Source organism: Daphnia magna, linkage group LG8 (assembly GCF_020631705.1).
Source record: "Daphnia magna isolate NIES linkage group LG8, ASM2063170v1.1, whole genome shotgun sequence".
NCBI classification, from domain to species: domain Eukaryota; kingdom Metazoa; phylum Arthropoda; class Branchiopoda; order Diplostraca; family Daphniidae; genus Daphnia; species Daphnia magna.
Genome location: NC_059189.1, coordinates 9,371,133 through 9,398,749, shown reverse-complemented (window position 1 = coordinate 9,398,749; position 27,617 = coordinate 9,371,133). Strand labels below are relative to the sequence as shown.

General features: G+C 39.9%; 3 protein-coding genes, 2 long non-coding RNA genes and 1 other non-coding gene across 9 annotated transcripts in view; 3 read left to right on the top strand and 3 right to left on the bottom strand.

The window, feature by feature from the left end:
• Nucleotides 1-104: 104 nt before the first annotated feature.
• LOC116929437 (nudC domain-containing protein 1) lies at nt 105-2,749 on the bottom strand. Of its 3 annotated transcripts, none has more exons than XM_045177636.1 (8): nt 2,146-2,745; nt 1,903-2,088; nt 1,716-1,842; nt 1,374-1,649; nt 979-1,310; nt 760-885; nt 470-683; nt 105-410 (listed from the first exon to the last, which is right to left on the bottom strand). In XM_045177636.1, exons 1-8 carry the CDS (start codon nt 2,413-2,415, stop codon nt 166-168), a joined length of 1,776 nt encoding a protein of 591 aa, XP_045033571.1. In that variant the 5' UTR covers nt 2,416-2,745; the 3' UTR covers nt 105-165. The 3 variants fall into 3 exon arrangements, with proteins under 3 accessions (XP_045033571.1, XP_032792568.2, XP_045033570.1); XM_032936677.2 differs by having other exon boundaries at nt 952-1,310; nt 2,146-2,741; XM_045177635.1 differs by having other exon boundaries at nt 952-1,649; nt 1,716-2,088; nt 2,146-2,749.
• Nucleotides 2,750-3,559: 810 nt separating this feature from the next.
• On the bottom strand, nt 3,560-3,631 carry Trnad-guc. Its single transcript has one exon. It is a non-coding gene; the product is annotated as a tRNA-Asp (tRNA).
• Nucleotides 3,632-5,079: 1,448 nt separating this feature from the next.
• Nucleotides 5,080-6,299, bottom strand: LOC116929508 (vitelline membrane outer layer protein 1 homolog). Of its 2 annotated transcripts, none has more exons than XM_045177615.1 (3): nt 6,144-6,299; nt 5,734-5,981; nt 5,080-5,644 (listed from the first exon to the last, which is right to left on the bottom strand). In XM_045177615.1, exons 2-3 carry the CDS (start codon nt 5,961-5,963, stop codon nt 5,353-5,355), a joined length of 522 nt encoding a protein of 173 aa, XP_045033550.1. In that variant the 5' UTR covers nt 5,964-5,981; nt 6,144-6,299; the 3' UTR covers nt 5,080-5,352. The 2 variants fall into 2 exon arrangements, with proteins under 2 accessions (XP_045033550.1, XP_045033551.1); XM_045177616.1 differs by having other exon boundaries at nt 5,734-6,025; nt 6,144-6,221.
• Nucleotides 6,300-6,386: 87 nt separating this feature from the next.
• On the top strand, nt 6,387-7,495 carry LOC116929506. The gene is made up of 2 exons (XR_004397904.2): nt 6,387-6,638; nt 6,798-7,495. It is a non-coding gene; the product is annotated as an uncharacterized LOC116929506 (long non-coding RNA).
• A 1,361-nt stretch (nt 7,496-8,856) lies between these two features.
• LOC116929500 lies at nt 8,857-10,032 on the top strand. Its single transcript, XR_004397881.2, has 2 exons — nt 8,857-9,087; nt 9,320-10,032. It is a non-coding gene; the product is annotated as an uncharacterized LOC116929500 (long non-coding RNA).
• A 7,360-nt stretch (nt 10,033-17,392) lies between these two features.
• The window catches only part of LOC116929417 (epidermal growth factor receptor), a 29,149-nt gene continuing 18,924 nt past the window's right edge, over nt 17,393-27,617 (top strand). Inside the window, exon 1 of the mRNA XM_045178280.1 lies at nt 17,393-17,953. Within this exon, the coding sequence (XP_045034215.1) occupies nt 17,842-17,953 (112 nt within the window). The 5' untranslated portion in view covers nt 17,393-17,841. The remainder of the gene's footprint in view (nt 17,954-27,617) is intronic.

The window sequence follows — 27,617 nt, the reverse complement described above, 5'->3', positions numbered from 1 at the left end:
GCGTCTGGCTTATTTAATCTCTTTCTAATTATAATATTCAACATTTCTTTTTCCTCAATTGAGATTCGCTTCTAAATTCTTGAAAATGAAATCAGTAAAAAAAATTGAATTTGAAACAGAAAATGTATTGATCAATCACGCAAAGCAATTGATAGATTAGGAGTTTCAATCACTATTCACACGAATAGAAAAAAGAGACGAGGATGTCAGAAGGAGCAAAAAACTATTCGTAGCCAGAGCTCCGAGACATTCTTCTGAACTATCGATGTTGAGAACTTGTTGACGAGCAATGTTACCCACCCTTCGGCCTGTAGGTCGATGCACCATTTCCACTCCAGTCGAAGTGCAATTTGACTGGCGGTATATGTAAACATGACTGAAGGCATCGCACAAAGCTGCGTACGTCATATCTACAGAATTTGAAACATTTTAGTGGGTCTATTCAGTCGTTTTTGCTAAGGTTTTTTACTAGGTGGTGCTACGGTGAATTTCCGTTGTTCCTTGGAAGCCTGGATGTAGCCCAGGGCTTGAAGTGCAGCCGTGTGCAGGCATCCCCACGATTGTTCTAGTTCGTCTCCCATTGGCTGCCAAATAAGACCATCGACGTCGTGACGTAAACAGAAGGCTGGTGCCAACCCAGGAGCCGACTGAGTAAAAAACAGAAGCTGTCCGCTCAGTATTGCCTGCAAAAGAAAAATTCATGCAGTTTAAAGCCATTTTCCTTTCAAATGAATTCGAGTATCGTAGCCTTTTGCATACTTTGTGCGTGAATTTGTTAGTTTCTCCATCAAAACGAAAGACACACGACTCGTCCATGGGCATATCATCACATTCCTCTAGTTGTTCACTGCTGAAGACAGGAGGTCGACCACCGCCCTCTGCTTGCTAATTAGAAATTCGGGAATTGGTGACAAACCGAAACAAATAAAATTTTTACAGGCAATGTAATACCGTTTCTTTCATGGTCATGTTAATTACGCTCTCATAATCGGCCGCCGTTTCGGCGTCAAGGACTTTGCGACCACGAAGATCACTTTGGATAAGATGATTCCAACTCAGTGACTTGTCAACCTTTGATAAGATAAACTCCAGTTTCCCATCCAACAGTGTCCACGTACTCGATCCGACCGAAATTGGATGAGCCAACTCACCATCCAAATATGTTTGTTGTTTGTACACTACTTTTAATGTCTGGCTTTCAATTTTAACGACCAAATCGTGCTTCGACGTATGTTTGTCAAATGTCATCCATACAGTCACTTCCTCTGGGCTTTCTGTCCAAGTGTAAGCAACCTTAGTTTCGGTTTCATCTAGGAGAAAATTGAGTAAATTCCAGTCCAACGAAAAGTAGGCAATTAGACATTTATACATACCTTGCATCCTTTCTTTATTTTCCAAAGGCGCAGCAACATTTTTCTTTGAATCGAATATAATGCCAAGAGGTTCTCGGGCAATAAGGCATAGCGCTTTACCAGGGCTCAAAACAGACGCGTAATCTAAGCCGTGAGGTATCGCTAAACGCTTGAGTTGCTTGAAAGACCAATGTCCGTCTACATGTTCATATTGCACCCATTCCAAACAATTAATGAATGGAGTCTCCTTCTCACTGCAACCAAAGACTGACAGGGCAATTTGGCTTTCAACTTTATCTGCAGTTAAAAAATTTCATCATGAAACATTTTTTCTTGGATTATCATACACAGTAATAAACATACCAATAGATTCAACTTTAAGAGCCAGAACAGAAAGAGTCTCTGATTGGTTACTTTCTGTAGTATTAAGCATGGAATGAGTAATCTTGAATGGCTCACTATTGCCCAAATCTTCACTAGAGAATTTTGCCTTAAACAACATAGAAACCATTAGACAGTATTCATTACAATAAAACATGTGTGTACAGACCTGCCACAGATGGGAATTTGCTGGGGTGCGGACACCTGTGTCTACAATGTGTAAGACACCTCCTCCATCAGTAACAACTGCTAGCTCTGGGCCAGCAAAGCTCAAGGATGCGTTAAACCAACCATCCCTACTTTCAAGATGACGTGGCAATTGCCATACTGACTTGAATTCCGGGCTTTGACTAACCTGCAGAATTTTTGAATTATAAAAATGTAATTGGAGGAATAAATTTATTTAAGTAACCAAAGAATGCAGGTTAATCTTGAAGATTTGCAGATCTTTTGATATAAAAAAAGCAACTTCATCAGACCATGGGTCATCAATCAAGTGATTGTGAAGCCCAAACGTTTTAACGTGTTGAAAAGAAAACTGCTCCTCATTTGGCTTTAAATGTTCAACAGCTACAGGCACTTCATGTTTGTAAACAGGCAATGAATCCAAACTCAGTTTGTACCCCTCGAAGGTAGGATCTAGTAAATCTTTTCGCGGGCGAAGTTCAAATAACTGTTCCATTTCCTTCGTGATTAATGTGTCAAGAAGAGGGCAATATCAGAACTTGATTGCTGAAGAGCGACCCAGAAATTGAAGAGTTAATACAAATTCGACGATTAATGTCGACAAAAACGTGGATATCTTTAGTTTCTCTTTTGACGAACGATTTGAAACGTCTTTCACGTCTGCATTTGGCAAAGCAGAAGTACACCAACGGTTGTCATGGTCACCTTATGAGTACCGCATTTGGCAGTAAAATTCAAATTCAAAAGACTACCTTTCAGATCCCTTGCAGCTTTTTTTTAATTGTTCACCAAACGGTGTGATCTGATATCCCCCAGTCAGTGGAAAACTTACTGCGATACACTAACCATAGACAACGAAGTGGAGACCACGAAGGGGCCATAAGGCTGGAGGACGGTGGGCGTGGCGGGATGCCCATAGTGGCGTGGTCCGCTAAGTTTTTTTTTATTAATGGTTTTTTGCTGTATTAGATTGCATATCTGTGATTATTTTATATTTTTAGTGGTTGTAACCTACTTATAAATGTTTTATTTTTCCCATTTCGAGACAAAAATTTTTTTTTCAATTTTCGAATAGAAATGGGGAAATAAAATTTATAACGTGTTACCCAACCACTAAAATATGAATAATTCATATGCTATTTTGTGTTATTTCATTGTGTGATACGTGCATATTTATTAAATTCGGTGTGTGAGGGAACATTTTCTTACGACTCAGCGCCTTCCTCTCGCATCCTCAGTTAGGCGTTCTTCTTTCTATGCACTAACTAATCGTCTCGTCTCCGGTAATGGCTACAAACAATACATGCAGTAACATTACAGCATTATTTGACAATAAGTTTTATAGTGAGGATACCAAGATTGAAAATTAATCTGAGCGACAATGTTTATTTCTAATACATATTGTAGTGAATCTTACCAAATCTTAACAGTAGTATTACCTGTTATTTGGTCACTTTGTTTCTAATTTTCTGCATTTAGCAGTTGGTGGTTTTTATCAATTTCACTTCCTGCGTCAAATGTATAGTAAACATTAAAAAGCCCCTAAGATTTCTGGTTTTAAAATTTTAAATATTACAAAAATATATTTTCTCCTAAATACCGAAAACCAATGTTTTGCCCGTACTACTGAAAAAAGAATCCTCCCCGACGGGGAATTGAACCCCGGTCTCCCGCGTGACAGGCGGGGATACTGACCACTATACTATCGAGGACGTACTAATGTTCTCAACTAGCTTTTAAAATTTGCCCTAAAAAATATTTTGTTATCTGAAAACGTTTCAGTTGTAGAAATGCGCATTCATAACTGACACAATTGTTTCCAATGTGATGGAAAGACAATTTGACAGTTAAAAATGCGCTTCTCAGGCTAATTTTATTTTTGCTGCTAATGTTTTATTAAGATGCTCTTATTAATTCCGGACATTTTAAGCTGAGCTCAAAGTTATCCCATTTATTGGGTACTGAGCGAATTTCACAATCCCTTCTAAAGTTCCAATTATTAAATAGTAATTTGATCAGAATTTAATGATTAGGTCTGTACCTGGAAATAAGAGACTGAACCGTTGGTTCTTGTCGGTTCTTGTCTAAATTGCATATTACGAACGATGTCTTTAACTCTTCGAAACAGGAATTTGCATAGGTCAGAAGAAATTCAGGATGTAAGACCGATAACCGATAGGCATCTCGCTGTCTACTACTCAGATGTTGGTCTCGAATTCTCACTGAACAATCTCCCGGTTCCCCCACCCCTTTTTTCCGCCACTGACGGGTCAGCCACGCCATGATGGATAGGATTTCTTTGATCTCTGGTCGCGTAACAACATTCTCCACAGTTCTAAAGCAAGGAAGCGAAATGCAAAGCTGGTTAGATTTCCATAAAATGGTTGACGATAAAATCATACCTAACCATCAGTGACGAATCGGTTTACGCATGCGAGATATCTAGTCCTTCATAAGCTATAGCATCTGTCGGATGGAATTGCAAACGATGTAAGAGACGAGCCTTGACGAAAATATATAATCTATGCCATTATGCCGAACAATCAAATTTGGCTACAGACGACAGTGTTCCAAGTAGTACATTTACCTTGGTTAGATCTAATTTCAAATTAGACGAACCGAAAAAAGAAGTTTCAATGCAGCTGGCCGTGAATTTGATGCTATATTGCCGCCCTTGATAATGTTTTACCTTCGACGTGTTTCTTTTGTGTTTGACGTGGACTCGTCCTGCTGCTGGTCAAAAATTCATTATCCCCTAAATCTGGTGAGTTGTGACGAGGTAAACTGAAGATACTTGGGAAGAAAGCCACTTGATTGATGGTTTTCTTTCAGGTCCTATCTTACCTTACAAAGTGTTCAAAAGGCCTGCGTGTTCGGACAGGCTATCCATTCCATTTTGCTATAGCTCCAATCAAATATGATTATAATTACAGTTGACAAATCCCGAATAATTAAGCACAGCACTCGGAATTTTACTGTTACGCAAACATTCAGTGCTGGAGACACTGCGACAAGGAAGTAGAACTACTGTATATATTCAGGAGAGGTACAAATGTCAATCGGTCTCAGCCGGTCAAAGCTGAATAGTTAGAAGTTGAAAAGTATAAAACGTACTAAGTGCCCATCATGTCGGTATACCAGGAATATCAAGGATCAAATGTATCAATAATCAACCTTTATTCGTTTAATCACGATCCTTCTTATGATACTCAAGGTTGTTTTCAAACATATATACTGCTGCCTCTTGAACGGTTTGTCCACATGATCTTCCATGCCAAATGCAAATTATTTGATCAACCAATTAAAAAACAAAAACAAATAATCCATGACATTTTGTCTCCAATAAATGCATTTAAGCCTCAAACAAATAATTGCGTAAATAAAAGCCCCCACCCAGCGTAGAAGAATCGAATTTATCAGAAATGTATATTATCTAGCAACATCTAAATAAAACATCGTTGAGAGCTGTGTCGTCGCCATTGCCTTGACGGCCTTCCACGCGAGTTTTCAAACCACAGATGCCTGTAGGACACTCGTCAGACCAGGCCATCCAGCCGCCCCAATGAGTACCATCGCCGTACAATATTTGACCGTTGCTGCATTTGCAGTTCAAATTGTTGGCCGCTGTATCATCTCCTCGTCCTTGACGGCCTTCCACACGCAGTTGGCACGACGTCAGGAACGTATTTGCCGGGCAAATGAATTCGTTACCGTAATTGCCCCAGCTGACTCCACCATTTTGGTACATCATTAGAATGCCGTATAATAAATAGTATATAGACTAAAAAGGAACGGGGAAACATTTTAAACTTACGGTCCTACGCTGGACGATACCCACGAATCCGATCGACATTTGAGCGAAATGCCATTTAGGGCTGTGTCGTCTCCCCTTCCCTGGGGCCTTTCAGTTTTTAATTTGAAGCCGATTGCGGGCGTGTTGTCGGGACAGCATTCAAACAGGCCCCAGTCTCCCCAGAAAATGGCGGCAGCGTTCGGAAGTAAAGCCGAGCAACTGAAGATGATCAGAGCAATAGCTAAAGTCATGTTGCTGGCGATGCGTCACTGTAATTCATTTCCAAATTGATATTATTGGGGAAATTTGTACACTGCAAATCATATAAACACGTGAGTAACATATAGACATATGGTTCAACAACAAAAACCGACAAAAAAAGAGTATGCAACATTTTAAAAAAAGCTGTTACGTGTTAGCCGGTAACTCACCAATGAAACAATTCAAGGTATGCAGCGATTTGAATCGAGTCTGGGGCCACGAAAAATGCACACATAATTTAACCGTTTTTATAGCCGCTATTATTTACTCACTGCATGACATTTCAGCAGATGTTTCATTATGTACCGTCCCACTCATTACACATCAAAACTGTTTTTTTTTTTTATACGTCCCTCCCTCCCGAAATGGTTTAAACCCATCTGATTCAATTGGTTGCCTGACATCCACATGCCAAAATTGTTTTAGCAGGTGGACACGCATTTGCGCATACAGATGTTAATTACTTTCCACTAGCTCTTCGAAAGCGAAATCGGTCACATGTGGGATGACGAAGGTAAAACCAATTAACGAACACCTATTCACAACTCTGATAGAGATCCAATCATCAACTATAACAAGAGGTCCATTTCGGATGTTTTTCATCCTACTGGACCTCGTCGTCGAGAGTTCTCTCTTCCGTCCTCTCCTCATAGCATAAATCGACAGTAAGTTATCACTTATACTCGGTAAGTTATCACGTATACGTATGAGTCGTAATTGTTTTACTTGCCACTTTTCGGACCATTCCAATTGATTCACTCACTTTGAATTTAATTCACTTAGATTTTTTATTGATCAATGTTTGAAATTTTATTCAAAAATAGTCGACAGGAAAATGATGGCAAAAACGGCTTCAAAAATTGCTTCAGTTTTACTAATTGCACTGGTAATGGCACTGGTCGTCGTTGGCGACGACCAAGGAGAACAGCCGATTATGTCCGATCGCCAAGATTTGTTTACCACCGAGCAAATCACATTAGTAATCACCTTCAAATACCGTTTCGATTGTGATTTTTTTGGCAACGACCTCGAACATAGACGAGCTCATTCCTATTCCCAATGTGCCAATTTATGTGTTAACAACAGTTTATGCACTCACTTCACCTTCAATTTCGTTGGAAATTACTGTTTTATGAAAAGGTCTCAAGCGGATACTTTGAAACAGCCTACATCCCATGCCCAAGGAATTTGTGGCTTCTTTCCGACTCGATTGAAAAATGTCGAGATGTAAAACGAGGAAAAATAATGTAGTGCATTCTTCTCCTTGTTTGCAACAATTATTTCAACAAACGTTCAGTAGAGCGTAATCTATTACGATAGAGCGTTATACTTCCTCTTCGTGAATATACATAATTTGCAAACAATTGTTAGACTACTACATGAAACCTTGATTTAGTATTGAAAACGAGCTTGGTTTCGATATTTAATAATATAGCCTACCCTACTACTACTTTGGTGATTGTTGCCTTGAATTGCTTTCCTTTTCCACTAATGAGCTCAATAAAAATTCACTGCATTCTAATTTTGAACTCGTTATTGAAACGTCCGCTAATAGCCTAATGACATTTGCAAACAACGATCTAGACGAATGTAGAAAACTGCTTTAAAGTTATTAGGACGTTACACATCAATAGGGGAGAGTGGGGTCAATTGAGACACTTTTTGGTTTTCTGTATCTCTTGAAAACAAAACTCAAAATTTTAACATAAAAATTATATAGGATTGTAGCCTACTATCTCAGCTACTAAACAGTATTTTTTTTTATGAGAAAAAATTATCCATGGCAATTGAAACGGTGGGTCGACGCAATTGCAACGTGGGTTTTCCCATAAAGAAGCTTCTTTATACCCGCATAAAATAAAAATCACGATATCTCAGCATCCACAAATGCTAGTGTGATCAAATTTTACCACAAGGTACAGTGCAATTTATAGATTTTCTACATATGCTTATGGTATATCGTACTTAAGTTTAAAATATTTAAATAATTAAATTTTAAAAAATCCCATTAAGCTACATGTTTTTCAAATAAATCCCAAACAGCTAATGAAGTATTATAGTTGTGTTAATATGATGATTTACATTTGTTGAAATGAATTACATCAAATACTTGCAAAAAAAAATGCACCCACTGGCGGACAGGGGATATTAACAAAGTGTTTCAATTGCCCCACAATAGGGTCATCATTACATTTAATTATTTAAAATTATTTAAGAATGCAGGAAAAAAATGAATGACATTAAGTTATAGAAAAATGAATTTCAAATCGTTTAAAACCAATTTTATTACTAAAGCGTACCACTTTAGGGTTCAAAACAAAAAAAATAAAACAGCAAAATTAACAGACGAAGTAGAAAAAGTTGTGTTTTCAAGATAACTTAAAAAGTTTTAAATAAAAAAACTCGTAAATTTTTCTAAACTTGTAAACCCCCTCATTCTATTTACCCTAATTTTTTCAAGAAAATTCCTTTGATACGGTGCGAGAAACTATTTTTGTTTCAATTGCCCTGTGTCTCAATTGACCCCACTCTCCTCTACACATTTAATGTGGAATTCGGCTATAGACGGCTATATAGACAATCTCTCTCAAAAGCTGTTTAAACGATTTGCGTCACACGTTTGGCTCAAACGCACCACACTTGTACGAATGGTGGAGTAAATTGTGCTATTGTATGCCATCCTTGCGCGATCGCAATTCAAACAATTAGTCGCTATTATTTACTCACTAAATGACATTTCAGCAAATGTTTCATTATTTACTGTCCCTCATTACACATCAAAACTATTTTTTTTATACGTCCCTCCCTCCCGAAATGGTTTAAACCAATATGATTCAATTGGTTGCCTGACATCCACATGCCAAAATTGTTTTAGCAGGTGGACACGCATTTGCCCATACAGTTAATTATTTTCCACTAGCTCTTCGAAGGGAAATGGGCCACTTGTGGAATGACGAAGGTGAAACCAATTAACGAACACCTGTTCATAACTCTGATAGAGGTCCAATCATCAACTATATAACAAGAGGTCCATTTTGGATATTTTTTTCATCCTACTGGACCTCGTCGTCGAGAGTTCTCTCTTCCGTCCTCTCCTAATAGTATAAATCGACGGTAAGTTATCACTTACTCGGTAAAACTATGTAGGTCTACTCTACATGCTTCCGATTTGATTAGAATTTTTTTAGTTTTAATGCTGCTAAGAATTTCTGAGTCGCAATTGTTTTACTTGCCACTTTTCGGACCATTCCAGCAATTGATTCACTCAGTTTGAATTCAATTTACTTAGATTTTTTATTGAATTGGTTTTTTTATTATCAATGTTTAAAATTTTATTCAAAAATAGTCGACAGGAAAACGATGGCGAAAATGGCTCCGAAATTTGCTTCAGTTTTACTAATTGCACTGATGATGGGACTGGTCGTTGGCGACGACCAAGGAGAACAGCCGATTATGGCCGATCGCCAAGGTGTTTACATCACCGAGCCAATCACATTAGGCACATCAGTAACCATCTTCATATACCGTTTGAATTGCGATTTTGTTGGCAACGACATCGAATATTATAGACGAGCTAATTCCTATTCCCAATGTGCCAATTTATGTGCTAACAACAATTTATGCACTCACTTCACCTTCAATTTTGTTGGAAATTACTGTTTTATGAAAAGGACTAAAGCGGATACTTTGAAACAGCCTACGCCCCATGACCAAGGAATTTGTGGCTTCTTTCCAACTCGATTGAAGAATGTCGAGATGAAAAACGAGGGAAAATAGTAGTGCACTCTTCTCCTTGTTTGCAACAATTATTTCAACAAACGTTCAGTAGACCTAGAGCGTAATCTGTTACGATAGAGCGTTATACTTCCTCTTCGTGAATATATATAATTTGCAAACAATTGTTAGACTACTACATGAAACCTTGATTTAATATTGAAAACGAGCTTGGTTTCGATTTTTAATGATATAGCCTACCCTACTACTACTTTGGTGATTGTTGTCTTGAATAGTTTTCTTTTTCCACTAATGAGAGCTCAATAAAAATTCACTGCATTCTAATTTTGAACTCGTTATTGAAACGTCCGCTAATAGGCTAATGACATTTGCAAACAACGATCTAGACGAATGTAGAAAACTGCTTTAAAGTTATTAGGACGTTACACAATTACACATTTAATGTGGAATTCGGCTATAGACGACTATTGAGACAGTCTTTCTAAAGAGCTAATTAAACGATTTGCGGCATACGTTTGGCTCAAACGCACCACACTTGCACGAATGGTGGAGTAAATTGTGCTATTGGGCCAGGCCATCCTTGCGCGATCGAAATAGAAACAATTATAATAGCCGCTATTAGGCTATTTACTCACTGAATGACATTTCAGCAAATGTTTCATTATATGTAGACTACCGTCCTCATTACACAAAACTGTGTTTTCTATACGTCCCTCCCTCCCTGAATGGGTTAAGCTAATTAGATTAAATTGGTCGCCTGTCATCCACCTGCCAAAATTGTTTTAGGAGGTGGATACGTAATTGCGCATACAGACGTTAATTTAATTTCCATCAATAGTTGTTCAAAAGCAAATACGGTCCCTTGTTGGATTTCATACTGGTTTCGTGTTTACATCACAACGCACCGAATAGCACAACTGACAGCTTTTTCCACAGGTGTGTAATTACTATTGGTTGTTAACGATGAAAAAAAAAATGCTCAAGTGGACTATACCTTAGAATGGTGGCACAGATTAGGCCATAAATAACTGTAAAAATCGATTTGATTAGCGATTCATTTTAGAGTAGGAAAATCAAACCCAATATCGTTAGGCGCTGCAAATTTCAAAACTGATTGGAATTTAAAAAAAAATAATAATAATAATTTTTGAAATTTTGTTTTGGTTGAAATGGCAGCCGTTTGTACAGAAACCTAAACTAAATAAAATGGCGTTGTTTTATTAGCAATGATATGACAGAGAACCGTAAAAAACCTGTGTTGGGATATAATTTGCGCTTGTAGTCTACTATGATAAATAATTCTTGTGATCTGAAAAGATCGTTCATCAATCAACTACCACAGCTAGAAAAGGTTTCACGTTCTACTCTAAAGGGATTGTATTCGTCCTATACCTTTACGGGAACGTCAAAACGTCGGATGATGACACCAAAAACAGTTGAACGAAGATGTTTTTACCACGCACATGGTATAATGGAGGGTTGTAATGTCCAAGTGAGTCCAAACGACACATCGTTTGGCTTTCATATCATCTAACGCCATCCAAACTCCATTCCCAGATGAGTAGTCTATTATTATAGTTACATAAAAGCCCTCCCTTTACGAGTAACTCAAGACTTCAGCCTCCGCATCCGACACACACACACACATCCAATCCTTCGCACTCGAAATAACACTGAAATCGTGTTGGCCGACTGTCAAAGACACTTACGATGTACCCGAGCAAAAACAACGTGTTCACTTTGTCGAAAATGGACGGCAAACTTAACAACTGAGACATCTGAACGACTTTAGGCATCAGTCTCTCTAATTAGCTGTTTGAAACGATTTACGTCAGACATTTGGCTCAAACGCACCACACTTGCACGAATGGTGGAGTGAGTTGTGCTATTGTGCCATCCTTGCGCGATCGAAATTCAAACAACAATGGAAACAATCGAACATAATGGAAAACTGAAAGTGGACCATTGGAGCATAAGATAATGAGGTTAGGGTGAGGAAAGCAAAACTATTTTGCATCCAAGAGAAACGAATGTGAAAGGCCCTTTCTTTTCTTTTTTGTACGAATGTTTCGTTCCACCACCCTAAAAAAATGCCACTTGCAAGGACGCAGGTAAGTGTGGAGGATAGGCGATCATTTTTTTAAGAGAGGTGGGGTATAGAAAGTTGCATAACACATCACCTTATGGCAACTTCCAAACATAAAACGTAAAGTCCGTTTACAGGCTTTACGCACTTCAATGATGTCCGACCTTGTACACAAAGTTCACGTTCACATCGGCAAAAACGAAAGAAAAAAAACAAACAAACAAACACCGCCATCGTTTTTCTCTCATCATAAGTTCAACAGAAGTGTTGATTCGTGGTAGGTGGTCTCCTTTGCTTATTGGTCACATCGTTTTTGGCTCAACTTACATGTCACTCGTATCACATGACGTGTGTCGTGCATAGACCTTCTCAGGTCAGATCTGTCGCAGTCATCGATACGTCAGGATATATATCCGATGTCGAACAACAAACGGAGACATTCAAATGAAAGAGAAGAGAGCAAAAACAGGTAGACCACTGCTGTGTAAAAATATAAATAATACAACAACAAAAAAACAGCGACGGTTGTTTAGTTACGGATTCCCATCGCACAACAAGCGAATCAACCACAATGCGACCTCAACTCTTGTCATGCATGAATTCTTTTGATGTTATACACAGTAACGTGGATGTGCTGTGTGTTTATGGCTGTATTCTATATAACCTTCTCTATATATTCAGTAGAGCCCCATACAATAGACGAGCGATGTTTGTTTGAATGGACACGAAAACATATCTATATACCGCGAGACCCATCGAGGTAGAACCAAGTATCATCGCTATTCAACTTAGGCAACGAGGTGATCGTTCGTTATATGTCCCTTCGTTTTCCCTTTGACGTGTCGTTGTGCCTTTACATCAGCTACCGTCCATGTGAGTATTACGGTTTCTGCGTCTTGTATGTAAGCCATTTCCAAGGCATTCCAGACGATGATATTTTTTCCGGTTACGCTTTACCTGACGAGATGCGTATCGTCTTTCAGCATTTTCATATTTTCGTATAACGCGCAGTTGATCTTGTTTTTTTTTTTTTAGTCCGATCCTCGTCGATTCATTTGAATAGTTGTCTTCTAGATGGCTCTCGCATAAGAAAAAGACGATTTGAAACAAAACAGGTAACATAAAAGAGCCCCACTTCAACCACCGTATTATCAGTTCACTACAACAGCAAGAAGGTCAGAGAGAGGCTGAGCTTAATCATTTTGCGGTTAGAATATTTATGATGTAGACCCTTGGCTCATCTAAAAAAATAAAAATGAAAATGTTTCTCTTTTCATAAGCGGACGTCACTGAACGATGTTGGCCATCACGTTTTACCTTCAATACAAGCGCGTTTGCTTATAATTATGGCCACCTGTTGGCAGAGTTGGTGTTCATTGCAAGAAGAAAAGGACGGCAAGGAACTCGACGAATCTCAGTTTGCCTATTTGAAAATCGAAGAAGAACGAACCGAAAAGCAGCCGCATCCTGTTGCCGAGACTTGAGAGTGGCGTCACGACGGGGTCTGGCGCTGCAACCCCGTATTTAGCGCTGTTCAATTTGCTGGCCTCCTCTTCCTTTTTTTCGCCCTACCTGGAACGAGTGTCGAAGCACCTGAAAATAAAAAGGAAAGAAAAGAAGGGACCAACCACCAGTTCACCACCACCTCTTCTTATATTCATTAAAATATCGTTCCAAGTGGATGAACAGCGTATATAGCTATAGTACGTATATATATATACTTGGACCGGATGTGGGCCCCTCTCTTTTTCTCTCCCTTTCATTCTTTTTTTTTCTTTTTCTTTTCCTTTCATTTCTCTTTTATTTTTTTCATCCTCTTCTTCTTCTTCTTCTTTCATTTCTGCTTTTCGACCACCATTCTGTGCGGGCACCGAGATAATCATTGAAGCGTTACGACGTCCAGCTTTGCTGTCTGATTGGCGAGGGAACCCTCTAGTTTAAACAACTTGTGCGTGAAGAGATTTAAATATATATACGCCGCCAGTTTGGAGTCCTTTTGGTTTGTTTGATGTTAGCCGGGAGGCGGGTCAAGCAAAAGTTCAAATGACCCGCGGAAATGGAAACCGCCGGAGGGCACGACTGTCGGGATGATCGCGGTAACAATCGTAAGCTCAATTTTCTTTTTCTTTTCTTTTTTTTTATTGTTTGGTCGTAACAATTTTGAAGAAAAAAAAATGAATAAATAAATACGAACCCCGACGCAGAATTGAGCGGGGCGCCATAGGTTCACGAGGAAATGAAGAAATTCGTGTATCAATAATAAAGGCGAGATGACTTTGCGTTTCGAAACAGCGGATGAGTGGCGTGAAAGCGACGGCAGATGTTGGCCAATCGCTGTGTGCGGTTAAGTTCTCATTTTCTCGCTGTCCAGTGTCCACATTTGTCTTTTTCTAGGTCACTTTGATTTGTTATTGGCTAAATAGACCCGTTTTATTCCTATACGCATTTGATGACTCCATTTGAATTTCTTTTTGATTCGTGATACGTTTATCGAGAGACAGAGATCATCTTTCCGATCCGCAGACAAATGTGGTGAAAACCATCGTCGATCTTCGCGACCTCTTGCGATGAACGGATGGCAACCGAGCGACCTGTAACGTGAAAAGAATCATAATCCTTTCTTTATCGCTCTTTGATTGCGTGAATTTCTCGATGGGGATATCGGCTGAAAGGTTGAGGCTCTTCAAATGTCCATTAACGGACAAGACGAACGACTTCCAGTGATTTCTCAATCCGATAATGTGTTGACGAATCATGGTCCAAATTCAGGTGAAACAAGTGCCAAAGCAACAACGTATTTTGTTTTAAGATGCTTTTTTCTGATTTATTAGTTTGCGTGTGTTTATCCATAACTACTGGACATGCAAATGACCAAACAAAAATCAATAAGAAAACCAAAAAACCTATAAAACCGGTTGCTTATGGTCGTCTTGTCGTCAACGGGATTGCGTTAAGATCAATCTTATTCTGGTTTGAGTTTCGTGATTAGTTTCTCGGCTTTTTCCTTTTTCTTTATGTGTGTATATGTGTCTGCACATTGACGCGTGATTCATTTGCGGTTGAACTCACTGATCAGCTTCATCGGTTATCAGTTATTCGAACACCATACGCGTGCGCCCATTTGTTTCGCATGTTGTCCATGTCGGTCTCATTGCCCGTATTCCCTAAAAAAATCAAAAAAACAAACAATAAATTGCATCGCGATGAACGGGATTCATCTGCTAACCAAAATGAGTCAAACAATGGAGGAAAACAGTAGGAGAAAGTGTGCGATTGCGTACAGCCAAACGAAGGAAAACTCAATTCCGATTCAGACAGCTCGTTCTGCATATAACGCGTGTTCTACATACTATTCGTGTACATCATCCATTTCAAACAAAAACAAAAACAAAAAAAGGATAAAAATTGCAATTAATCGGTTTAAGAATACGAGGATAGCTATATGAAAATTTTGTTGTTAACGTCCTCCAATAACTTCCACAAGGCCAATGAAAAACGGTTCAGTTCACGCGGAATGATCAAATATTTCCCGCTTGTTGTTGCTGTTGTTCGTATAGCCTATACGTATATACTACATCGTATACAGTTTGCGAACGCCAAACAACAAGTTGAAAGAAAGAGTCGGGATGCCGAATGATTGTCTGATTGATTTCAAGGTCTCTTTCCGCACCGCCAACCAGATAAATTCATTTTACCTTCGTGTATAATCGCTGGCATTCCGATGACCCTTCTCTCTGCCCCGTCTTTTTTTCTTTTTGTTTTTTTGTTTTTTTTCTACTTTTACAGTATATATATATACGTAACAAGACTTAAACTATAGACATCTCTCCATCTACTTGTGTAGTCGTGCGTCACTCATTTCGCTTTTGTTTTTATTTTCAAAACTGAAATTGTTGGCGCTCAAGAACTCGAAGGTTAACGTTTTCAAACAGGTGACACTGCCAGCTAAAGAAAAGCTTTAAAACAAACAAAAAAATTCTTTTAAAAATCTAAACTTCTACTGGAACATTTCGTCCCCCCAAAAAAAAATGTAACCCGATATTTTCACAATGCGAAGATTTGCTCGAAATTGCGAAATTGAATCCTTGTTTTAAATGATCAATTTTGCATTAAATAAAAATAAAAATCCAAATCATTTGCCAATCGATAAATTATAAATAATTATTTTTGGTCACCTAATTCATTCAATCATTATACACTCTCGTGCGTCCTCACTATCGCCACCTGCACTATAGTTTCAAAGAGAAATTCCACAAAACCAGTCGCCAGTCATGACTAATGTATACCCTGATGTTGTCATTAGTCAACTCTAATGGCACCTAAGGTATATAAAAAAAAAAAAAAATCACAAAAGGAAACAAAAACAAAAAACAAATACATTGCCGTGACTCACGATTGACTTTGCCGAGATTTGGACGATCGCGTTTTTGCCCTGGTTTACACCTGGGTATATAGGTGCGCGTGTGCTGCCATACGATACGCATCTGCAGCAACACCTGGAAAGAAAGAACACACACAAACAAAAAACAAAATCCTGGGCGAAATCAAAACAGCCGTGACTCACCAATGGCCTTACATTGCGTGACAAGCTTTTCTTTAGTCTAATTCACTGTATAGAACCTTATAGATTATCGCAAAAAAAAAAATAACTTAGGGACTTCTAATGTCTCTATTTCTCAATGTACAGCAGATGAATTATGAAAATGTCAGCCACGAAGAAAGAAAGAAAGAAGAAAAAAAAAGGAAATGTGATGACGATGTAATTAGAGGAATCATTTCCCTGGACGAGTGGAATGTCATTCGAATAACAGACGGCTGGAGGGGACGGGGGGGACGGAACGACATTCTACAGTGAAGACATGTCGGGCCAGAATATCGTTGAACCCCGTCGTGAAATGGCTGACGTCCGACCGTGTTGTCACGCCATTTCGGCTGTCGCTAAAATAAAAATAAAACAACCAACAGTTGCGCGTTCTATTCCCTCCTTCTCCCGTTTTTTTATTTTTTATGATCATTTTTCCCCCCGAGTTCATTGAACAGAAGAACAGCGTCGTGCGCTTGTCGTGACACGCTGTGTTCGTATTGCCATTTCCCTGCCGTCTTTTTTTTTATTTTCTAGTTCTCCTTCTCTTATTTTTTTCGGCTTCCGTCTCCGCTTCCTCACCACCTTCCTTCTACCACCCGATTTCACAATGGAGGGAGGGAGGTTGGGTTGGGTTGGGGGAGAGTTGTTTTTTTTTTTTTTCTGTAGTGCTTTACATTGTGAAAAATGTGGATGTATATCGTACGTATACGCTGCTGTACTATATATATAATACACAAGAGACACTCAACAGGTAGGATAGATCAGGGGAAGTTCGGGTGGTGTAGCAAAGTCTTGTATACCCTCCCTCGGGCCGTCTTCGCGGTGCGGTTGGCTGGCCAAAAGAAGAGGGGGGAGGAAAGAGAGAGAGAGAGAGAGAAGGGGAATGAAAAGAAGAAGAAGAAATAAAGAAACCACTGCTGACTCTGCTCGCAATCTTCCCAACCCCCGAGGTGAAACGAAGGAAGGGGGGGGAAGTGCGGAGAACTCGATGGCCCTCATTTCCAACTGAGTCGCCTGCCCGTCAGGACGTATTACAGTGTGTCGCGCTTCGATATTAAAAAATTTGTTGTTTTGTTTTTGTTTTTAATTTGGCATCGTTCATTTTCGTGCCGCCATTTCAGTGAGTTGTGCGTTTAAAATAATAATTAAAAAAAACAAACGAATGTCACATTGACCGCGTGTATTGTACTCCGTGTTTGTTTTGGGGGAGGGGATACAGTTCCGTGTGCTTCTAGTGTACGTGTTTTGTTTCATTTTTGAAGTGCTCAATTTCAAACATTTTCAGCGCGGATTTGCGGATTTTTTTTGAATCGATTGGCGCCGCCGTAAGTATGATCCGTCGGCTGGATTGGTCTGTCCGGATTTGACACTGACCCAGACGCCCACACTTGCCACGTCCGCGTTGCGCTCGCTTCCGATACGTTTTGCGCACCTCATCCGCATCTGCTCCCCCCCCCCCACCATGGATAAAAGACGCAACGTCATGTCCCGTGCGCTGAGCTTCGCCATCGCGGCAACCTTCGCTTTGCTGGCCGTCAACATCGTCGACGCTGCGTCCGTCATCGAAGAGAGAGGTGAGTCGCAACAGCCTATTTCGCCCCTTAAAAATCGATCGCAAAACGCCAACGATCGTCCGCGCTCGTTCGATCGCAGTTCATTTCGCCATGTTTTGGTTGGTCATTGTCGAAAGAGTATGGACTTATTGACGTATTTGTTTAGTATTAAACGTAGCATAAGAACGGATCGTTCGTCTTGATGCTCCGTCATTTGTTTTGTTTCACAAAGGAAAAGGCAAATCCTTTGCCGAGTTTTGTAGTCGATACGGATCGTCTTTTTGTTGTTCTTAGAGTGTCGCTGCATCGTTGGAAGAACAATTGCAGGTGAAACTTATTCTTGGAAGGGGGGATAGAAAAAAGGGGGGGAAAACAGGAAATTTGAAAAAAAAAGAAAAGAGAATCAACCGTTTCGGATGCCTGAATCCTATGACAGCGGCACAACAGTTTCAGGTTCTCTTGTTGTCCGCAAGTACTGCATCGCATTATGATTGTTGAGTCGAATGAACTGCAGCCATAGTTTTAAATCAATAGAATCTTTTGAAATAAATTAGACGTTTGAGGGCTAACAAATGATTTTGACTCTGATTTATTTTTTATTTTTAAAGAGCCGCTCCAGTAGGGAAGCCGACTTGATTATGCGCACCCGTGTGTCCATTCAATTGAGGGCCGTTTGCCTATACACCTGCCCCACCATTTCTTACATTTATTATTGCTAGCATTTGTTCTTGTCTGCCTTTCAATCGCACTGGAACGTCAAACGGAGCCCCTTGCTCATCATCTTTTCTCATTTATTCTTCCAGTCGTTTTATGGATCTTCATATACGATTTTCAAAGTGTTATAGAGTCTCTCCCCTCGGAGACACTTCCCATATCCCCCGAATTAAAAAAAAAAAGGCGGCACGAAAAAATGACTAAGAGGACGTTTCATTGTCAAGTGGCATACGCAGTAAAGATGTATAGAAAAAGAAGAAGTTCTTCTTTCTTTTTCCTTTTTTTATAGCCCCACTTTAAGGGAAATATATGAATCGTTTGCTGGACTTGCGCTTCAGTCTATTCCATTCAGAAAATGAATGAAAAGAAGAAGAAGGCATATAGAAAAATCGGTGTCTATACCGTGTGTGTGTGTGTGTGTGTAGGCGACGTGCGTGTGTAGACGAGGGAGAGAGAAAAAAAAAAGGTGAGGAATAAGGTGACTTCCAACCGCGAGCTCCCGGGGCTCTCTCTCTCTATTTGGCTTTGGTTTCGCCTATAAGGTTCCCACCTTTATACCTGAGGGCTCCCTCCCTTCTCTTATTTTCTGTTTCATTCTTCGTTTTTTTTTTTTTCTTTTTTCTATTCATTTGAAGAGGAAGAAAAAAGAAAAAGGTAGGAGAATTTTCAAGTAGGAAAGGTGGTAGACGAGGGGGGAGGGTGAAAATGAGTGGGAGGCTCATATAGAAAGAATTGAAAATAAGCAAAATAAAAAGCTGGGACAAGCTCGACTGCACTTCTTTTGTAGACGAAAGGGAGTGGGTGGTGGGGGGTGTTGAAAAAAAAAAAAAAAAACTTTCGGAACAAGGTGGTGGAATGCTTCCAACTTATTTTTTTTTTTCTTTCACTGTTCCAGAAAATCGGAGAACAACCCCTCCTTCCAGCCGCTCTTTCTTGACTTGCGTTCTCGCTCCAATCGTCTTTTGCGTTTCTATACGCCATTAATTTTAAAAAGAAAAGTAAAAAAAAAAAGGTGTTGGGTGCAATGCGTGTATTCAGATGTCAGGGGTGTGCATTCTATACCGAACGTCGATCACGTGATGGATGGCTTCTTTGACGATGCGCGCTATAACCTGGAAGAGAACCCTTGAAAATCGAAACGGAATGAGGTGAATGTAGAACAGTCAAGAATGTGGGTGGCTCTCTGCGTTGAAACGTCCACGTTGACGTCACGTGTTTCAATTTTTAGTTTTGAATTTAACATAAAATGTTTTTTTCTTTCTTTCTCTGCTTAAATTGAAAGGGGGAAATAAAAATTAAATACAAAAATTATGAACATGTTTTGATGAATCAGTGGCAACGTCGCAGCCGCGGGGCGGGTCGCTTCAAAAAACAAAGTGACAGGTGGTAGGCAGCCGATTCTCTTGCAACAGTGGCGTGTTCTTTCCGACTCTTTTTTTTTTTTTTCGAAAGAGTGGAAAGAGGGGGTAGGGAAACAATGGCTGCTCTGCTTGTCGGTGAAGTAGCGCACACGAAATAATCCCCAAAACAATCAGAAATGAAAAAAAAAAAAGAAATAAGACGACGAAATGAACTGGTTGGGGTTGAGAGGTCGCGACGGAAGGTTTTTATTTTTTTATTTTATTTAATAGAGGAGCACCCAGCAGTTACGTACGTATAAAGCTCTGTGTATACTCGTTATGTTTACGACATCTTGTTTTTTTTTTTTTTTTTTTTCTTTTGTTAATGTCGACTTGGTTCGTTTCTATTCTCTCGTCTCGTTTCCCGAGCAGGGCCTTTTGTTGTGTTACCTTGCCCCGTTGTTGTTGTTGTTGTTGTTGTTGTTGTTGCGCTATTTTTACGGCGGGAAGCTAGCGAATCGCCTGCGGCTACGGACAAAACCCCATGGAAAAATTGAATTGTTTTGATTTTTGCGAGCGAAAAAAAAATTTATTTGGCAACGACGCATCTGAAATTAGTAACCTATAAAAAAAAAGGGGGGGGGTTGTACCTGATACCGTACGTTTTACCTTATTGTGGTATTTCAAAGGTTACACAATCAAAAATGTCCGTCATCGATGATGAAATTGTTTTGTTTTCCTTCCGGTGCGCAATGGTGGCGCGACATGACATCCGTTAGCGTTTCTCTCGTTCGTCCATCTTCGCTCTGGGTTGAGATATAATGGAGGACATGTCTTGGACGACAAGTCGTCCTCCAACAGCCGTCGAAAGAAGCGCCCTACACACACACACACACACACATAGCTGGAACGTTAAAGTGCGCCCGGCTTCCAATTCCGTGAGAAGGTTCCCACGTCCTTCGGGCGTCGGAGAGTTCCAGTACGCCCTCAACATATCCCTCCTCCCCCCTCCCACTTATTTATTTTTTATTTTTTTTTGTTCCACCCACGGCGTCTCATTTTCTGCACCGTCGTGAAAAAAAAAAATGAATCCGACGCTTGTTCCTGTTACAGCGTTGCCAATTCATTGCGCATTCCGATAGAATCTCGTATCTTAAACCTGGAAATATTTAAAATAATTTAATTTAATAAAGAAAAATAAAATAAAAAATATTTAGAAAACAAAACTGAAGAGGAAAACTAAAAAAAAAAGAAATTATTTCTGATGAGGACACTCCCTGGTTCTTTAACGGTTGACTTTAAATTTCGGAGGCAAAAACAAAATAAATAAAAAAATAGGCAACGATGGATTATAGGGTCACGGAACCGGAAATCTCTGTCGATGTTCCTCTCTCTCTCTCTCTCTCCGGTTATGATTGCCAACAAATTATCATCCGCCAGCACTTGCAAACAGATGGAAAGGCAGCAAAGATGGAGGTCTCGTCCGTCTCTCGCCGGAAGACTGGCATCAACTATCCGTTCTTCCGTTTCCACCAGCGATCTGATGTAGACGGCAGCCACACAAACATGATCTGCATTATCTCGATCAGCTTTCTCAAAAATTACTTCCTGTCTCTTGAGTGACGCTCTTCCGGGAGGCTGCTGTGTGTGATCCTTTCATTCCCACCGTATATATGGCGAACGGAGGAAAATGCGAACGAATCACCCACCGAATGCCCCGCACATCCGCTCAGCGTAACCAATAGATGCAGGCTGTTTCCGATCATCAATAACTCGACATCTCTTTAACACGACCCTCCCTTCTCTGCCTTTTCATGTACATAATACACACAGAAATAAACGAGCGGATGTGTGCGCCACATCTATAACCGATAGAAGAAAAAAATGCGTGCACGCTGTAATGATAGTGGCGACCCGACGTTCACAACACGCCACAATCAACCGGAGGCGAAAGAAATCGTCCATTTTTCTTTTCTTTTCGTTATTGCGGTGCAGCGAATGATAACCCGTGCGCTCGTGGTGGATACGCGGAAGACACACGTACAGTCAAGCCCTTGGTTCTCTTGTTGTTTTTTTTAGTGAAAAAAAAATATATATAAATAAATAATAATCATCATAATAACAACAACAAAGAGCCAAGAAAATAGGTGGGCGAAGCATTTCGTAAAGAAAAAAAATAAGAGGCCCGACGTAAAGGAGACCGGGTTGTTGAGGTCATTGCGTTAATGGCAGGAAGTCAGCAGTCACGGTTTTTTTTTTTCTTTTCTTCTTGTATATAGAACTCTCGTGTGTGTGTGTGTGTACAGTCGTTCGTCGTCGTTCGTTGCGGCTGCCAGAAGTAGAGAGAGAGAGAGAAAAAAAGGGGGGGGGGGCGTGCAGTAAAAATGGCTATAGGGTTGTGTTCTTTTATTTGATTTAAAGTTATAGGAGTTAAGAAAATCCGCTATAAGATTTTTTTTTGAAATTGAAATCATATGAAAATCATATATCGACTGTGTGGAACACGTTCGGCTAAGAGGACGGAAAAATGAGCATTTGAAAATGCTGTGCTAGGGAAATCAAAGATGGCGGTCGTTGTCATTCAATACGTCCTCCGCCTTACCACACAATCGGCACCGTACATGAATAATTTTTGTATTTTTCTTTCAATTTCCAAACTGGAACAACACCCTACGAGGGTCGTGTTCTCCAACCGCCATATAGTCCGATCTCGAATTTCGACTCTCCTTACAGGATCGGCCCTAAAACCTAACCAACGTCGAAATGGCTTGTCAGAACTGTTTTTCCGCGTGTTTCTGTGCTGTGTGTGGGAAAAATCATCTTCTTTTTTTTTAAACTTCTTTTGTTCTCCATTCTCCCCCCCCTCTCTCTCTCTCTCCAAAGAATAGAATAGAATAGAACTTTTTAAGAGGCTTTTCTATTGTTCTTATTATGCCAACGACGGTTGCAGTTAAAAGAGGGAGAATAAAATATAAAAAAAAAACGGTTTATTTCTTAAGGCAATTAAAATGATTTAAAAAAATAATAATATTCAAATTCACTTTAGTTGAATAATAAAAGGGAAAAAGAAAAAGAAATGCAACCGTCATAGATCACGACTGAGTTTTCTCTTGTAACACATGTCCTGCCTTGTTGACTTGATACAGCAGGGAACAACAAAAATAGTGGGATAGGTACGAGGGGAAACGCCCTTTTAGTTCGCCGTCTTGTCAAGGAGAAGTGATCAAATAAAACGGATGGTGAAGGGTTGCTGGGTATGTCTGCATCGAATTCGACAGGAGGATGCAGCACTCCTTGATTTAGAGCTCGTCTCCTCTTATCCCCTATGCAAATGAGAGGAGGCTGGAACGTTGATCGCACGATGAGCAGCAGGCCGAAATATAAATGAAAACAAACGACGTCGACGACGCATACCCCTTCCTAATCCCCTGACTCATTAAACGGGCATCTCGTTAGCGAGTCTTAACACAAGACAGACGCACAGTCGTGTGGTACAACTAACGTATAGAAATTCCCCCCAAAAAAGGACAGAAAATGAAAATTTATGAAACAGATTTCAACTAAAGCTTTTAAAAAAACACATCAAGGAACATGTCGACGTTGATATTAAGCCACTTGTAAGAGCGCCAGTAAATCAAATGGCAAGCGGAAGCTTCATTAACATGCGGCTCTTAATGAACTCAGCCAGTCAAATTAAAGGATATGGCTAACATGTGCGCACGGAGAGGATCTTCGCAAGGATGGGGGGGTCAAAGGTTCTTTTCTTCAATGCTCTTGTCCGTGGGAAAATATATGTCAATGGGTCTTTTCTGGACCTGTGTGACATCGAGAAGGGAGGAGGCGAGACTCAACGCAGAGAAGACATGAGAAGAGGGGGGGCCTTCCAAATATAGCCGTGTATTCCTTTCCCCAATTTAATGAATTTGAAGCTCATATTTTTTTGGGGGGGTTAAAGAGGGGGGCAGATGTCGCAGTAAAAAAATTTTTGAAAAAATTAAATATTGGACGAGTCTCAAGTGGCAGTTGATGGTAAAAGGGATAGGCCGAGAGTCACAAGAAATCGGATCGCTTGTCAACGGAAACCTGCCGGAGCAAAACGAAAAAAAAAAAACTTCGAGTTTCACACACACACACTCCGTTCAAACATGAAAAGAAGGGCCCTGTCTTCCCCCTCCCCCTGTTTCAAAAGAAGAAGAAAAAAAAAATAAATTAAATTAAAAATAAAATTGAGTCTCATAGAAAAAATGTTGGCCGTTGTGGATCCGGGAGAGTCCGGCCTGGGGTTGCGTGTGCACAATTGAACCGAAGCGGGTGAGTCCCTCAGGGCGACCGCGTTGATCACGCCAGAACGCACAAACATAAAACACATTTTCAGTTCCCCCCCATTTTCAATTTATTTTCTTCGTGTTCTTGATTTGTATTGGCGTCTTTAAAAAGAGAAGGGACTTCCTAATTTAAAGCCAATGCCAAAAATGGTGCGGGGTCATTTGTCCGTCAAGAGTTGCCTCGTCTCTCCAGCAAACGATTTCCAGCACTCAATAACGACGATCAATATGTGCAAATCAATCCAAATCCAATCAAAAGATATGGAAGCACTGAAAGAAGCAAACGAGCAAAGCAAAAAAAAAAAAAACTCGATCAATCAAAGCGCATGCGCAACGGCCCGCAAAGCAGTTGTCAATCCAATCAGTTGGTTTTGAGAGTCTGTTTGGCATCGTTGCCTGGGTGTTCGTAGGACGAATTGCCACTTGCCTACTTTTCACGGAACAGAGAAACTCGGGGCGGCCATTAGAGCGCAACTATCGCCAATCATTTGGTTCGAACCCGTTCAAATCGAGCGGATTGTTCTTTCTCTTCTTCTAATCAAATGAAAAAAGCTAATTAAGATCGGCGGTTTGTAGACCAGGGCCATTTACGTGATTTGCACGAGCTCTTTCTTTTGTTTCTTGTTGATCATTTCTATCGAAATGTCTGTTGATTCGCAGATACTGGGCGTCTGCTGGGAAATAGTAACACATAACGTACGAGAAGACAGACATTTCAAGGGATACGTGGAAAGAAAGAAAGAAAGAAGTGACAAATAATTGAGGTCGATGCAGGCCAGGCTGATGAACGGGTGAAACGAGAACGAAGTGAAGGAGAGCGAGATATGGAGGAGCCCTATTGTTTGTTTGCCAAAGAGATTATTTGTATGTATTTTAGATGTAGTTTAGATGTAGTCGAGATATGGAAAGAAAAAAATAGAAAAGAAAACGGAACAGATCGAAAACTTTCTCGAGAAACCGGAGAACTTTTGGCCGCTGTTAGCGGTTCTTTTTCTATCCTTTTCTGTTGTTATTGTTTTTGTTGTTGTTTCTTTTTTCCTTTTGAAAATGGAAGAATGAAACAAACAAAACAAACGAAACAATGGGGAAACTAATCCGTCTAGGGTGTGTCCGTTAATCCCAAAATTGTCTTGTAAAAACTTCCACCATTCTCGTCTTCTCTCTTGAATTTCGATATTCTTTCACGAGGGGGATAAAAAAAGCGACTAGACATCTAGCGGTCGAATTTGAAATTTTTCTTAAGATTTATCCCTTTTAACGCTAGATGGCGGAAATTCTACTGTCAATATATGCCGATAGATGTCGTTTTAACCTTCAAAAAATAGTCCCAAACAATGACAATCAGAACAATGCGCTAGAAACATGCAAGCCCAACAACAAAGAAGCTTCACAAGGGCTATGATTAGTCTTTTCTGCCTCTTCTTTCAATCCGCTAGAAATAAGGTAGACCTGTAGACCCATTTTTGATTTTGGGTCAGTTGAATAATAATGGGGGTAGTGGTGTACGCGATGCAGCCAATCCGAGCGCCACCTGTTTTTGTTTGTTCGAAATTTCCCTCTCTTCGTGCATATGAATCATCCCCCCCCTCAAATTATTATCTAGTTACCTCGAACCTAGAGTTGCAACCGCCTAAAAGCTGGGCTCGTTTTCCTCGCCCTGACACAACATCTTTCGGCAAAGAAATTAATGCCCAGAGGCCTCCCCCCTGTCACCTGCTGAGCTGGCAATAATAATGAAATATGTACGTATTTTTTTTTTTCAAAACATATTACGCGTGTTAATACGCGGATAGATTTACAAAAGAGAAGAGAAATTTTCAGTTGGTCCATTACGTAATAACTTATGCGTCAGCTTCTTTTCTCTCGCGACATTTACAAGTCAAAAAAAAAAATGAAATAAAATAAAATAAAAATAAATAATTCCTGTCTCTGCTTTTGACGCACTTCTCGATGGTGTCCATCTCGGTGAGTTGCGGTCACAGCTCATTTTATATCTATTTTTCAAAACATCCATCCCAATTTTTCTTTTGTTACATTAATGGAGTCCAACACTCACTCTCTCTTGGCTTACTATGTCGGACGTGAAAGAAAATAAAAAGACGGACGGCCCGTTGTGCGCTGATTTTTGCCATCTGACGGCACCAAAAAGCGACACAAAGCCAACAGTTGTGTGTGCAAAAGTGATGAGTCTCTCTGTTTTTATATCATCAGCTCCGACTGAATGACTCGTTTGGAATGTCACATCAACCTCAACGAAAAGCCTTTTTTTTTTTTTTTTAATAATTCCAAATTTTTCTTATGCGAACGTAACAGACACACCAACTACTTAAAAAGAAAAATGGCGTCTGGATGGTTGAGGGGTTCCATCCGCGTTCGCCGATAGTTGTAACCAACTTGATTCTTTCTTCTTCTTATATTTCCAGGTGAATGTTTTCAGCGTGTTGAATCATTCCCTCCGACATCAATTCACACACACACACACACACACACACACACACACACTGAAGAAATGATCATATAAAAAAAACAGAAAAAGACCTGCCTCTAAATGGCATTTCTTTTGTAGCGTTTTGTTTTGATTTTCAAAGAGGATAGCAACCAAAGTTTTTGAACCAAAATGGAAAGGGTGTGCACGCGGCCTGCCGAATAAAAACGAGAGAAAGAAAAAAAAAATAACTAACAAAAAAGAAAATTAAAATAAAAATAAAAATGCCGACGCACAATGTGAGGAATATCCATCAAGCCAAAGTTGGCCCGTCATCATCTTGCGCTGGAAAGCGGAGCTCATTTTCTACCGGACTTATCCCCCACACACAAACGACACCCAACTCTAACCTCAACGTTGATGGTGAAATAAGAAAAAAAAATAAATAAGAAAAGCACACAGAAATTGTATAAGAATGTTGAATATAAAATGAGGACTGATGGGCTCAATCTTCTTCTTGCTGTAGGGCCACCACGTCCGTTTTCTTCGTCTACTTTCAGAGTCTATCGCGGCAACGTTGGCGCATTGAAAGAGAGAGAAAGAAAGTCGTCGGGGTTTCTCTCTTGTGCTGTGCATTTGATTATTCCATGAATAGGAAATTGTTGACACGGATTCGGGTGTCGCTTTCGACCTACAACGGACCCCTAAAGCGGCTGATGTAATAGACTATCCATTTGAGTTGGCCGCTTAGTTATTTTTGTTGTTTTTTTTTAACATATTCACCTGAACGGATCGTCTGTTCCTCTTGACTTAATTTATTTGTATTTACCTTGTTTTGTTTTGTTTTTCTTTTTTCAGCTATTGGCTTGCGCATTTCTATA